At 39.8% G+C, this 14758-nt stretch overlaps 1 protein-coding gene across 10 annotated transcripts in view; it reads right to left on the reverse strand.

The window, feature by feature from the left end:
- Window positions 1-14089, reverse strand: part of LOC132915224 (neurexin 1) — a 622298-nt gene extending 608209 nt beyond the window's left edge. For all 10 annotated transcript variants that reach the window (XM_060974986.1, XM_060974985.1, XM_060974982.1 and 7 more), the window contains exon 1: window positions 13971-14089. In XM_060974986.1, coding sequence (XP_060830969.1) covers window positions 13971-14012 — 42 coding nt within the window. In that variant the 5' untranslated portion in view covers window positions 14013-14089. The remainder of the gene's footprint in view (window positions 1-13970) is intronic.
- Between the last annotated feature and the right edge of the window lie 669 nt (window positions 14090-14758).

The raw sequence follows: 14758 nt of genomic DNA on the forward strand, positions 1-14758 counted from the left end.
TCGGAAAAAACACCGTTGAAACGCGCATAATTGATAGCCTGTCGCACGTGCCGCTTTGCATACATTAACTTATCTGCCTCGCGGCTTATCGCGTCGCATTACGCCACGTAATAAACGATTAGCGTGCGTAACAAGCGCGTGTGTGCAGTGTGCAAGAACCACTGAACGAAGGCTAATTGTTATTTAAAGCAGTATGCTAACTGGGAATAGTAGAAAAATCTTTGTCTCTCAATTTCCGTGGGCGTTTTCGCTTCTTTGGAAGAACTGATTCTCGGAATTGTATTTGCAACGACACTTGCTCGCATTTGTACGATTGACGAAGGTGTGGAGATTTGGAGAAAACGATACGCATGGAAGGCGCAACACGCGAGCTTTAAGCACAGTTTCAGTGGAATCTGGATTTTCTAAAATAGCCGCACGCGGTATCTCAGAATGGTCGAGAAATTATTCTTTTTTCTTGTTCTTTAGGCTAGTTGCTGACCATGAAAAGGTTGAGAATATCAGACACTGGAAGGTGGGGAAGCTGTCGTTTAAAAAATCGTGAAATTTTCTATATTTTCCCTCGCAGTTCTCATTCACGTTTTAACCACACTTATGTTAATTAACTCTTTGACTGCCACGTTGGTCATATATGACGCCACAGGGTCATTGGTGACTGGAGAGCTTCAACTTCTTACAATTATAAAAGTTGTATGGCAATTGACAGTTAGGGTATTTTGAATATAATCGATAAAAAGAAGATACTTTAAAATAAAAAGTGCCCCTTTGAGCAATTAAACATTTTCATTAGAACAACAATAAACAAAATGGGAACAAATGTTGCATCTAACGGTGCACTGTGTTAAAACACTATAAACATAAATGTTCATCGATACAATCTGGACCATAGGTGGTCACTTTTTGGTTCGATTCGTAGCAATTTTTGATCCTAATTGTTTAACATTTTTTTTATAACACTCTCTGCGAAATTTTCGTGCCAGCTACGCTTGTCCTTCTTTCTTCTGCATTTCGTGTGGCAATCTTTATCGAATAAGTATATTTGACGGTTTTGGTGAATGCCACTGTGTAAGGTGCATTGCGAGTGCCATTCTAAAATCTGGTACCTTGATTTTTGTTTTTGTTACTCAATTATAGAGTATCATCGCGTTTGAAATTGATGTATTTAACAATAATTCTAAAGTTAATTTTGTATGCCACTCGAGGGTTCTTCTATGCGCTGTAGAATATGCTATCATTTGATCTGATAAATCTACAGCACATTTTCCTCTGTCGTACTCTACCACTACCTTTGGTTTATCACAAACATAATTTTTTCCTGGACCTCTGCCATCTCAGCCGAATGTTTCGTCGCAATCGTAAAAATAATCATAATGCTGTTTACTAATATCTTTCACACGTTTCAACGATATATTCTGCACGTTTTGCTTACGACGAAATGACAAATGCGAATGGTTTGTTGAAATAAACGAAACCTCGTTACAATATGTCGCTATCAACTGTTACCAATACGCCACGGTGGTCACCCGTGACCACCAATAAGATAAATGGTCCATCGGGGAAGAATGTTGTCTTACAACATCGATTTATTATTATTTTACCATTATACATTTTGAATGATAAAAATACTCCCGTGGCGTCCTGAGCGAAACGTGTGATTTCTGCGTGGCAGTCAAAGTGTTAATACGTGTGGTAATTAAATTGTGATATTAGTTTCCAATTTTATGCAAAAGATATCCAACGATTATGGAATTGCAGATTAAGTTGCAGCAAATGTTAAAAGCATATATTGTTTCAACTTTTATAAATTATTGAAAATAAATATTAAAACATATTTATTAGAATATTTTCTGGAACAAACGGTCCATTTAGGAAGAATGTCGTCTTACATCGTCAATTTATTATTATTTTCCCATTATACATTTTGAATGATAAAAATACTCCCGTGGCGTCCAGGGCGAAACGTGTGATTTCGACGTGGCAGCCGTGTTACGAATAGTTCTGCTTCTCGATTCGAATAAGTGGAACGACCATGATCGTGTCAGCCAGTAAGACGCGTTTGCTCCGAGTGCAATATGCAACTCGGTTAATCCCACTTTCATTTCTACCTTGAGCCCGCGAATCCTCTTAAAACACAGATAAATAAAAATCAATTTTATAAAAAACGTCTCACTGTTTTTCCAATAAAAAAAAAAAAAAGTGTAAAGAGCGATGCTGCCGAACAGAACTGTGAAGCACTCGATCAAGAACTTAGGATTTTCCTGAAGAAACACGGCGAGAGGAACAAGTTAATCTCACTTTTCCTTGCAGCTGTAAAGTATGAATATTCGTGGAGGATATTAAATATTCCGATGGAAGATCGAACACGGTCAACTTTCAGAATCAACCTACTGCTATTAGGGTATTGTAAAAGCCGGATATTAAGGCGGATAAGCGATAGCTGAAGATTTTAAAAACCAGCTGCTGCGATTTATTACTTGGGAAAAGCCAGTAAAATCTATGTATTAGAGGGTTACATGTGGTAGCCTTGTATTATGCTCTTTTCTTCCCTATGGTACTTATCTCCTTTATAATTCTACGTTTGTTAGAGAAATTTATTCGCGACGTGGATATATGTACGTTGCTTCTAAGCCGAAACTGATTGCACGTACATAAATGGTTACGCGACATGTTACCATAATAAATCACGATCTCGGTTAACGAGTCACTTATTGCAGATTTATTCGAACTTTGCTTTTCAAATTATATTCCGCGTATGCGTGTTCATAGATGAAAGCTACGGTATTTTCTCTGTAATTGATCGCCGCTATATTCCTCGTAATTGATCGGTCGCCAGTTCCACTGCTGGTTAACGAAGAGATCAGCCAGTGTTGCTTTTGACGTACCGCAGGCAGCGTAACCTGACGCCAATTCCACCGATTTGCATGAAAAATACTAATTACCCGTTAGACAACGACGAAACTTTTTTACCTCTCGTCTTTCCAAAAGTAAACTTTCACTGGCCTATTTGTGGAATTTTTCTGATTAAAACGAGACCAAACGCGATATAATTCGAACCATATTTACGTGTATACGTAGCGGACCAAAGCGTTTGATCTCGTTTTAATGAGAAAAACCACGTCGATCAATAACCTGTCATAGATGTTTAGATATTTTTACAACGCATATTCCACGGAGTTAACCTGTTCCGTGGAATTAAATGACAAACAGCGTGCTCTAGAAATTCCCAATTACAAGTCAATAAATACACCAGTGTCTTTCTAATCGCTCGTCTTTCTGTTCCCCGTAATTAGCCAGTCGTCGTTCTCGCTACTGGTGCAATTTCCCTCGAGCTGTGCCTCTGTTCCCTTTGACACGTCGCGAAGTTCCCTGAATAGCGTAGCCAGATCCAATTATTCATGGGACAATGACGAAGATCTTCTTAATTCTGACTGCTTATAGACTGAGCTCTTGCTAACGTATTTATGAGATTTTTCTGATTGACACGAGGCCAGATATAGTGTTACGACCGTTCGCGGAGAGACGCGGTCGCGAGGAAACGCGTCAGCGAGAGGCGTAAATTCTCGCTACGATTCGGCTAATCGACGCCGCGAAATGGTCGCTTCCCGTGCTTCGTTTAGGATAACCGGGGTGATTCAATGAATGCAACTTATTCTACGGTTGTAGAATAAATATGTATATTTGTATCAGAGTAACACTTACAGTTTATATAAGGTGTTGGTTTAGATAGTATCGGAAGTTACCACTAGAATGTTCGAGTTAAATCTTGTACAATGTGACTGATTTGGATGCGACCGTACAGAGTTTTCGACTGCGACTGATCGGTTAGAATGTTAGATTGCGACTTTACGATGCTTCTCAGTGAGTTCGTTGGACTGAGCGATCGTTGTAGACGTGTTGACTGATTTGACGACGAAGACGAACTAACTCGATAGTGACGATGCTGTGTCGGAGGTGAGCTAAGGAAGGGTGTGTCTAACGCACGGAATCATCTGATTTGTTGATGACAATTTTTGGCTGCAGAAGTGAGGGTAATAGAAATTGTTTCTATTGGTTAGTAAGACTATCGATGGACTAGGAAGGGTCTTAGCCGCCCTCGATGGAGAGTTGGGAGTAGGAAGCATCGCACGTGTGCAAACTTAGCGTTCACGTGTTTTCCAGACGCGAACCAGAAACCTTAGAAAACGCTTTCGTGAAAAAACCCTTGTTTGAGATGAAAGACTTTCGCCAGAGTTTTCTGAGATTTATGGTCAGTCCGCGAGCGTCTTCAGGGGTACGCAATAAAGATGTGCGGACGGTCGACGTAACATATAGTTTGTATCACATTCATATTGTATATTGGGCTGGCAACTGAGTGATTGCGGATTTTGTCATTATCACCTAATGACAAAATCCGCATTCACTTAGTTGCCAGGGGTCCTCCAAGAGGATCAACCGTTTAGCTGTACCGTTAGGACTTTGCAGCTTACGAATTGCCAAACCCTCGACGTACACGCGCATTTGCACTTCTCTGGCATCCTCAACGACTGTACTGTGTGTCTTATGCACTTACAGCAAACTCAGGGGCGTAGGAATTGCGCAAAATGTACACACGTGCATGCATACATAGTCGCGGTTATGTTTCCCATTGTAGCATTCAAAATTTACACCCGTTATATTCTTCTGTCTTTGTGAAATCATCGTATCGAGGAGCAGCATGGAATTCAAAGAGTTGGCAAACCGCTCGAAGAAGGAGAAGACGGGAGTTCGTTTATTTGTACGCGTAGAAACAGTGAAAGCGCAGCTACGTGGCTGGCAAAGACACACCGGCCGTTTCATCTTCTTCCCAAGCTCCGTGCCGGTTCTTTGTGCGTTCGAATTTCCACCTACCGTTTCTTAGATGCAATTTGCCAGCAGTTACGTAATTCACGCGAGCGAACTCGCCTTCCTTTCTCTTCGCCCCTCTGATTCGTAAGAAGATCGTCAGGACACGCTAAACAAATTGATTCGAGATAAACGTAAGAGCATGAAACTTGTCAAAAAAAAGTCGCAGAGAGAAAGCACAGTTCTTGTTGGATGTAACAAAATGGACGATAAACGTGGGAACAACAAATGCTGTGAGCGGACAAGCTGCGTTTTTTGCTGCAATCTGATTCGAGTCTCGTCGTGAGAAAAAGCGCGGGAACTGACTCATCGCGCACGACGATTAGTTGCTGTTGACAAAATCCGCGTTTCCTTAGTTGCCAATTGAAAAAAATTTGTATTTCCATGAACTTTGCCAAGTGGATGGTAAATTGGTTGTTAAACAAATTTTCCTCTCGTCTGGCAAATACTCGGCGACTATACTCGACGTATTACGAATTTATGTGGATTTGTTATTAGTTGGTATTGACATACAAGGCGTTTGTAGACCTATGTCTGAGTATAACGTTTGACCATTTAAAATGAAGACACCCTGTATAACGTAGCACGAATAATTTCAATGACGCCTAAGAGCTTTTTCTTTTTTATTTTTTTTCCAATTTATTATTGGTATTGACATACCATCTAATGACAAAATCCGCATTCCAACCCAAAAAATTCCTATTTTCATGAACTTTGCCAAATGGATAATAAATTGGTTGTTAAACAAATTTTCCTCTCATCTGGCAAATACTCGACGTATTACGAATTTATGTGGATCTTGTTCTTAGTTGGTATTGACATACAAGGCGTTTGTAGACCTATGTCTGAGTATAACGTTTGACCATTTAAAATGAAGACACCCTGTATAACGTAGCACGAATACTTTCAATGACGCCTAAGAGCTTTTTTCTTTTTATTCTTTATCTTTTTTCCAATTTATTATTGGTATTGACATACCAACTAATGACAAAATCCGCATTCTAACCTAAAAAATTCCTATTTTCATGAACTTTGCCAAATGGATAATAAATTGAAAAAAGTGCTACGTTATACAGGGTGTCTTAATTTTTAATGGTCAAACGTTATACGTAAACATAGGTCTAGAAACACTTTGTAAAAAGAATTATAGCAAAAATATACCTACAGAGTAAAATTCTTAAGTATCATTCAAGTAATTCATAGAAATTCATCTACCTTATCCGGGTTGTCCAATTTTAAACGATCGAACTTTATTCCATGAAGTTCATTCTACGAAAGAAATGTTTAAAAAATGTTACACGCAAACGCCGGTTTATAAAAATGCAAACGCTTTATAAGAAAGTTAGGACAAAACTGTACGTATAGACGAACGTCATGGAAGATGTATCGATGTGTTCGACACATTGTTTGGCCCGCATGATCACCGCGTCGAACACTTTCGTCCGCGTGGAAAGATAAACGCGATAGCGCGAGAAATTTGAGACAAGAACCGGCACGGAAGATTTACGGTGCGTTCGGTGATTAAAATTCGGAGAAATTCGATCTTTCAACCACACGTTCGAAAGCAGCAGACATTTAAAAAGATAAACATGAAGTCTCAACTCGAACCCACCAGTTTTTATGCTTCTCGCCTACATTTATACAAAGCGTTCGCACAACCTACGTTCATGTGCTTCCTCCTTTCACATTCTTCTTCACATTTTTTCTAACGTTTTTTTCTCTCGTCGTTTATTACGTATATTGTTAGAAACGATACTTATATATCCTGCATCACTATCGTTTGATAGGAAACATCAAACAGTCTTAACTAGAACGTGAATCGGTCGACAAACTTTGCACGTGTTTGCTTGTCGAAGAAACAAGACAACGTGTGGCTTTTTCAGTAAGTTTATCGTACCGTGCGGAAAGTATTCAGAAAAAGGAGTTTTGCGGAAGGAGACGACGGGGCATTGTTCCTGCCAGCGCCGGTTCATATTTCTGCAGGTGGCCGGCTGCCAAGAATGCATCCGCGCTTTGCCTGTTATTACTCTCAACTATTCGAATTTTAACGACGCTGCTCGTTTGCCAGCGGCCAAGCATAACGGACGTATCTGCAAACGATTAGATAAGGAGACAAATCGAGAATATCCGTGAGGAGAGGGAGGCCGGGGACGTTGCTTGGTCAACGTAACTCGCACGCCATAGTATAATTCGGCCGACGTTATCGCCCTTGCTACATCAGAACGCGCTCAATGCAACAAACGTTGCCTACAATGCACGTGGCCGACTTGGATTTATCGACGTGCCAGAAATTGTGTTTCTCTCGGTTTCGTCCTTTGGATACCTTCGCGGCCACGCCCCTGCCAACGTCCGAGATTACATTCATCCTTCGTGTTTCATTCGTACACGGACGAGTAGTTTGTGGTTCCATGGAACTCGCCACGAATTCCCTCCAACGAGACGAACACTGCCACGCTAAATTGATATTGTTGTAAGGAATATGAAGTAAGGTGGAAGCGCCAGACAGCGAGATTTTCATCTACAACAATGACTTCTATTAACCCTCGACTGTCGACAGCTTGTTTTCTAATGCTCTTAACACGCCTGTGGCTATGACACTGACCAACAGTTGGCCACAAAATCTTTCCAACACTGTACACTTTTAACAATTCTTAGCTTTAGATCTTCATTTAGAATTTCATTTGAAACGTGCGAGGACAACAGTGTGGTACATCGTCACATTGTGCTGTGTGGATAACTGTGTAGATAAGTGGAGGGAAAATTATTATTTATATTTATATTGTTATTATATAGTGTTTAGGTTAGGGGTGTATTTAGGTTATGTAACGCCATTATGCAGATAAGCTTTTGGGTTATTATTTATCTAAATCTGAAAGGAAACACTGAAAAAGAAAGAATTCTTACTCTAATTTCAAACTCTAATTATATGATACTAATTATAGACGTTAAATTAAGCAACAATTAAATTGTGCACAAGCTGAAACTAATAACGATGATTCATAGTTTAATATTTAGTTGGGTTTCCCATATGATACAAACGGTTTGGCATAGGGAAAATAATTTTTTTTTTAAATAATCAACAGTGATTCTTTTTCATTTTACCAAACGTTCCTTATCAATTCTCACGAGTTTACTTTTTCTTCTCCTAGTGAAATATTACTAATTATTTGTATTTCAAAATTTGTGTATATTGACTTCGTTCGCTCATTCTGAGCACATTGGTAACTTGTGACTCAACGTGCGTACAAACACGTACAAACATCGAGAATATTTGATGGAAAGATTGAACTAAGAAATTGCTGAATGTGTATCTTGCGTTCGAAAGACTTCCGACATAAAATTCGCAGTTTCTCGGTATTCCTTTTAATATTTAGACAACGATAAATAACAATTCGAAAGGTTTCTTCTACCGTCATTTAGATACTGCAGCGCATCGCGATGTAATAGATTTTTGTTGATTCTTGTACATCAGTCAAAAATATTCAGCTTGGGAATTAAAATTGTACAGCGTGTTTCGTGACCGACTGTAGGTATTACCAACTAAGTGATTGCGGCTTTTGTCATTAGGTGGTATTGGCAAAATCCGCAATCACTTAGTTGCTAACCTAATATTTATATACTGTGTTCGCGTTTCAAAAGGTTCCATAAATAAGAAGAGTATTACATTTTAAGAATCACATTGATAAAATGATTTTAAACACCTGTTACGTTAAAATAAGACGTGTTCAGAGCGAAAACGACCCTTTTCGATTATGCAGCATATTTCTACAAATAAAGTAGCGTACAAAAGATTTATTATAGAAAATTAAGGTGAATGTTGGACAGGTAAATTTCCAGCCGAATGTTAGCGAACGTATGTTTGTTCGAAAGCCACGGATCATCGCGCAACAATGTGATTCTCAAAATGTTACGAGTCTCGTAGCATCGCGTGTTTAATCCGCCGCGCAACCAGCAACGGGATATTTTGTAATTGACATCTCGTCGACCATAGACAAGGTTTCGCTTTAATTGTTATGCAATTTTCGAACAGAACGGAATTATTCACGAAGAAATTTCAAACAGTCAGCCGCGAGCGCCATCGTTTGAAATACCGAACGTTTTAAAATCCGAATAAATCCTTGGAAATATACTGCGTTCTCTCACGGACGCGTCTAAGTAGTTGCAGCATGTGCGGTTTCAGACAGGCGCGCCCGTAAAATCCAGCTAAACGTTAAATTACTTTTAGCAGTTTATCGTTGATTTACGCGGCCGATTTTCTCCGAAACAGTTGCAAGAAAAATAAGCTTCGTCTTTTTGATTAACGTAACAACCACAGAGCCTAACAAGTAGTTCGCGTCGCTCTCCTCTTTGTTATTAAACAAGAGTCCGTTTCAGAAAACGAAGAAGGGCGGAAAGGAATTTTCAGCTGTAACTGTGTGCGAAGAACAAGAAAAAGACCATTTCATTTTTTCGTCTTCTTTTCTACCTTTCACCTTTTATTTATTTTTTTTTTTTTCATTTTCTTTTAAACGAGCCCGCGTCACGAAGCACCGAAACGGTGTCAGCAGCGTGCGTAACAATACGTCCGTGCGATGGCTGGCCCAGATTAACGTGGACGCAGCCAATTCTTGATATCTTGCAGATGAAAGTTATGAAATTTTTCTGGCGATTACACGTGACCGATGGATTTATGTTTAGTATTGACAAAAACAATTTTGTCATTAGGTGGTATTGACAAAATCCGCAACCAATTAGTTGCCAACCCAATAGATATTTTTAGTGTAAAATAAAATGTTTATAATTATAAAAATTCACGAGACGGGAAGGAAGTCTGAAAGGGCGCTTTTCGCAGCAATCGTTTCCATCGTTTTCGTGTCTAAAGTCGACTGGCAATTAAGTAATTGCGGATTTTGTCATTAGACGGACCACTAGTTGCCAACATAATAGATATTGTCAGTATAAAATAGAATGTTTATAATTAGAAAAATTCGCGAGTCGGGAAGGAAGTCTGAAAGAATGCTTTTCGCAGCAATCGTTTCCATGATTTTCGTGTCTAAAGTCGACTGGCAACTAAATGGTTGCGGATTTTGTCATTAGGTGGTATTGACCATTAGTTACCAACACAATAGATATTGTCAGTATAAAATAAAATGTGTATAATTAGAAAAATTCACAACTCGGGAAGGAAGTCTGAAAGGAAGCTTTTCGCAGCAACCGTTTCCATCGTTTTCCTGTCTAAAATCGACTGGCAACTAAGTGATTTCGGATTTTGTCATTAGACGGACCACTAGTTGCCAACACAATAGATATTTCCAGTGTAAAATAAAATGTGTATAATTAGAAAAATTCACGACTCGGGAAAGAAGCCTGAAAGGACGCTTTTCGCAGCAATCGTTTCCATCGTTTTCCTGTCTAAAATCGACTGGCAACTAATCAATACTACCTAATGACAAAATCGCTTAGTTGCCAATCCAATACTTCCATACAGAGCGCCACGACGTGCAGTTAGAATTTAATTTATGATAATATATATGAAATAAATCGCGGAGATTCTTATGTTAAATAGCGCTTAAACGATGCCACGAGTATTCCGAATATCAAAGTAAAATGCTGCTGTTATATCCGGACGTGGTTAACATGTTCCAGTGACAGATACGTAGAGAAAGAGAATGTTGGTGTATGGAGGTTGGTAAATCGTGGCACAACTGACTGGCGGATGATTGCATGGAAACGAAATCGGTAAAATATATACAGAGTAGTCTAAGGACAAAGAAAACACGCAAATTGCTCACTAAAAAGCTATTCACTGTATGAGAAAGCGGTTCGCATAAGAACCGAATGCTTTCAAAGGGGACATAGTCTGACCTAGTTAATTTTTTGTAGATCACCAGGTATAGGTCATAGGAAGGCGACATACGTTTCTTTGTACAAATATATCATCGTCGACGTACATCTTGAACAAATATATTTTTTGCTTTTCCTACAAGTTATCTTGGGAATAGTAGTTTTCTCTACAACTGACACGTGACACGTACAAATACGGTCATTTTTCCGATGAATTTCCACCATGCTGGTGCAAGTGGACTATCGTACACTTAAGATCCTGTAATAATCAGATTAAATTCTGAAAATAATTTTAAATCAGAACAGCTGCTTCCCACTAGTACAGAATTTGATGCTCGGTCCTTTGCAGTGTTGTCTATGAGAAGCCTTCGTTTATGTGAAAAAGCTGTTGGTCTGGCAGGTGTTTCAACTCTAATTTGACAAGTTCGATGTGTGAGTATTGAAATATGTATAATTTTGTGTGCTGGGCTGGATTGCCCGCGTAGAAGTATATGTGTGCGCATCGTCTCGAAAAACAGACGAATGTAACTGATCCATTGGAATATGGAAGATGGCGGGACAAAGAGAGCGCTGAGACGCGAGCAAAAGTATCGCAGAAGATCCCGGCAATCCTTTATTAAATTATTCTGACATTATTTTTATATCAATCCTAAGTGTAATGTAAATGTTCCTATACATATATTTCGGCGATTAAGATCCACAATTCTCAGCAGTGAGAGACAGGAAAGGACGCGATATTCTCAGGTTCACATCGTCTTTGTCTTTCATATGTTAAATTTGACCACTCAAAGTTGTAATATCCGCTAAACTAATACATTTTCCATATAAATAGCTTAATATCTTTTTCCAGAGGTCGATTGTTGCATTTAAAGCTACACACCGTGCATCACCTTCACATGACCTCTACCTAACCTAAAAAAAAAAGAGACTAATTACGCCAGATTAGCGTAGCCCCTACGAAGCCACTTTTTCATACAGTAGATAGCTTCCCAGTAATTTGCATGTTTTGTTTATAACTGGACACTCTGTACATAGCATAAAAATTTGTTTGTTACTGACCTGCTTTCCGAGAGAAATCATTTTGAATGTCATGAACATGTTCGCCATACGAATATCACGTACATGTTACTTGTTTGAAAAATGAACTTAGACATTTGTGTCACAAAATCACAGTAATATATCGCTGGTTTCTGTCCCCAAGAAAATCATAGACTTGGATTATAAATTATTTACTTGCTACTGTGTTAACTATTTATGCACGCACGTAAATATTTTACAAACTACGATACGTCGTCGCACGGTTAAGCTACCTGCACGGAAATGCCGAGAAAAAGAAGAGCAACTCGGCTATCGTCGATTGTCTCGAACGACCATAACGTTCGTATAAACGTAATCTCGAAGCTTTTCGAGTTCCACACACTGCGAACGAAGTACGTGCATGCGTTCAATTTTGCAATTTTTCACTCGTCAAATGTTCTTTTATTTCTAAGTGTTTCGTCCAAAATCTATTGGATTGGCAACTAAATGATTTTATCAATAGATTGTATTGATACAATCCGCAATCACTTATTTCTTACCAAGAAGAACGCCATAGAAGAGCCACTTTAAATCGTAGAATATAAAGTACACTGTACTATAACGACAAAATATAGCCATGTGTATGGGGGGGATCTTAGATTATCCGTGTAGTTATTGTAAATTTGTAGTTGCCAGGTAAATATATTCTCAAGAATATATTTCAGCTTGTGCATGCTGCTATCTGGAAATTGAGCTTTGAACATCTTGTTCGTTGCGCTGCTCGTTTATCGATGTATTAATCTTTTGCTGGGCAGGAAGTTTTTGAAAATACTAAAGCAAGTAAATAGAGCTCTAGTTTACATATTGTGGAATAAGATTGCTGAGAAAGCAGAAATCAGAAGCTAATATGTGGTTTTTAAGTGAACCGAGAACAAAGTAGCAAAAAGGATGAAATGAGTTTATTATTTAACGAGTAAAATTGCTCCTTTGTGGATAATCTGATTAATATCATACAATTAAGTAAGAATTATTAGTTTTCAGATGAAATTCTAAGTAGCGGTATTAAAAAATATAAAATAGCAACTATCGTCGTATTCATTTTGCCAAATGGTTTGACAACTTTGTTCGTCAACTGATAATTCGCACATACGTGAAAAATGTCAGCCGAATTTACAGACGAGATGTCTCCTAACAGATAACAATAAACAGAACTAGTTTCCTCGAACAAGCTAAATATTTCGCTTAAGCCAAGTCAGGCTAATCCACTCCGAAGATATTTTTCTGGATCGAGGACCTCGAAACGAAAACTTTTCCCTAACAGGAATCACAAATACTTGGAGAAGGCCAAAAATAAACTGGCCATTAGAGGAGTCACTGCATCGTTTTATCCTCTCTGCCTATTGATCGGCCGTTTCCTGCTATTTTTGACGTAATATTTGAGGGATGGGTTTGTCGAGTCATTGTCAAGCAAACAGGCGCAAAACGCGATCTGCTATTTCCATTATTACACGCGTGGTATAAAATTTGTCGTTGAAATTGGAGGATCTTACTGATGGAAACGTGGAATGTTTCTTAGCGATCACGATATTTCTTAAATCAGATCCTACTCGCCTAGGGCCATTAACGAAATTGTAAATTTCACTTGTTTATCTCACCACACCTAACGAAATTATTAATATTTGCTTCACACAACAATCTTTTAAATTCGATACCAGAGATCTAGACAATAAGGAAATACCCAGTTATTTCCCAAATCGTCAAAATCGTTGCCAAAAGGATTACCGTGAGAATCTGCCACGGTAACTAAGTGATTGCAGATTTTGCCATTATCACCTAATGAGAAAATCCGCAATCACTTAGTTGCCACCCAATGTATCAAAAGTCTGCATCTGCTTGGCCATTGATGATGTTATAGAATGAAAGTAACTGTACAAGAAGCGGTATAAACAGAGCTGGCGTAGCACGTAAAATGCATAAAATAGAAGAACACTGTGGATTTTTTATAACGCCACGTTACCTTAGCTCGTTACGTAACGAATATTTATGCATCGTTGGTAGTTGAACGTTGGATATTGCGTGGTGCAACGATCACCCTTTGTGAATCTCACTGCTCGTTCTATTTCTACGCTACGAGAGTCGCAACTCATTCATCCCTATCGAGTCTTTCATATATCCCACGCACAAGTAAATATACGATGCGCGCTCTATTCATCGCGAACAATCGCCAAGTTCATTGTTAGCTGACCTGAGAGGAAGAAAGATTTATTTACCTTAGCGTCCCGGCTCTTCATCTCCTGCCTCCTGGGCACCATGTTCTCCCCGTCGGCGTACACGAGATTCCTGATGAATCCGTTGAACCTGGGCTCGAAAATCACACTGGGCAGAGCCAGCAACGTCAGTTTGCTGTTGTACCAGCTGGGCATGCCGCCCACGTAAACGTCAGAATTGCCAGCCAGTTTGCCGAACTCGAACTCCTTGCCGCGGGACGTGGAGATCGCGCTAACGCCGTCCACGGTCAACGTGGTGTTTTCGTTGCACCTGGTGATCTGCACCTTGTGCCAGTGACCGTCGCCCAGGTCGTGGCCGACGGTGACGATCTGTGCACCGCCTCCGAGATTGTATCTCAGCCTGAGCGCGCTCTCCACAAGTTTCACCTCGAAGAAGTCGTAAGTGCCGCCGTCGTCGGTGTACAGCAACAGACCGTTGCCTTGCTCGGTCTTGAACTCGAACTCTAGCGTGCCGTTCAGACCGGCGTTCCATTTTCTGAACTGAGCGTAACTGGTGGCCGAGCCCTCCAGCACGAAGGACGTGGCTACCTGGCCGAGCAACACCACCAGGAACGGCATCAGCGCGCCTGTGTTGCTGGTCACGAGCGAGGAATGCATAGTTGCAGGTCGTAGCTGTGGCGGATCGCACTGCTAAATCCTGTTCATCAGATTGTTCAACAGCACGTGTTGTTTCACTCGTACGTCAAGGACACTTGGCTGGAACTTTGACAGTCGATTAGTCTGCTCTTCTTCCCTTCGTCACATTACACCGGATAAATGCCCGCAGAGGA

This window comes from Bombus pascuorum, chromosome 16, assembly GCF_905332965.1.
Source record: "Bombus pascuorum chromosome 16, iyBomPasc1.1, whole genome shotgun sequence".
In the NCBI taxonomy this organism is placed as follows: Eukaryota; Metazoa; Arthropoda; class Insecta; order Hymenoptera; family Apidae; genus Bombus; species Bombus pascuorum.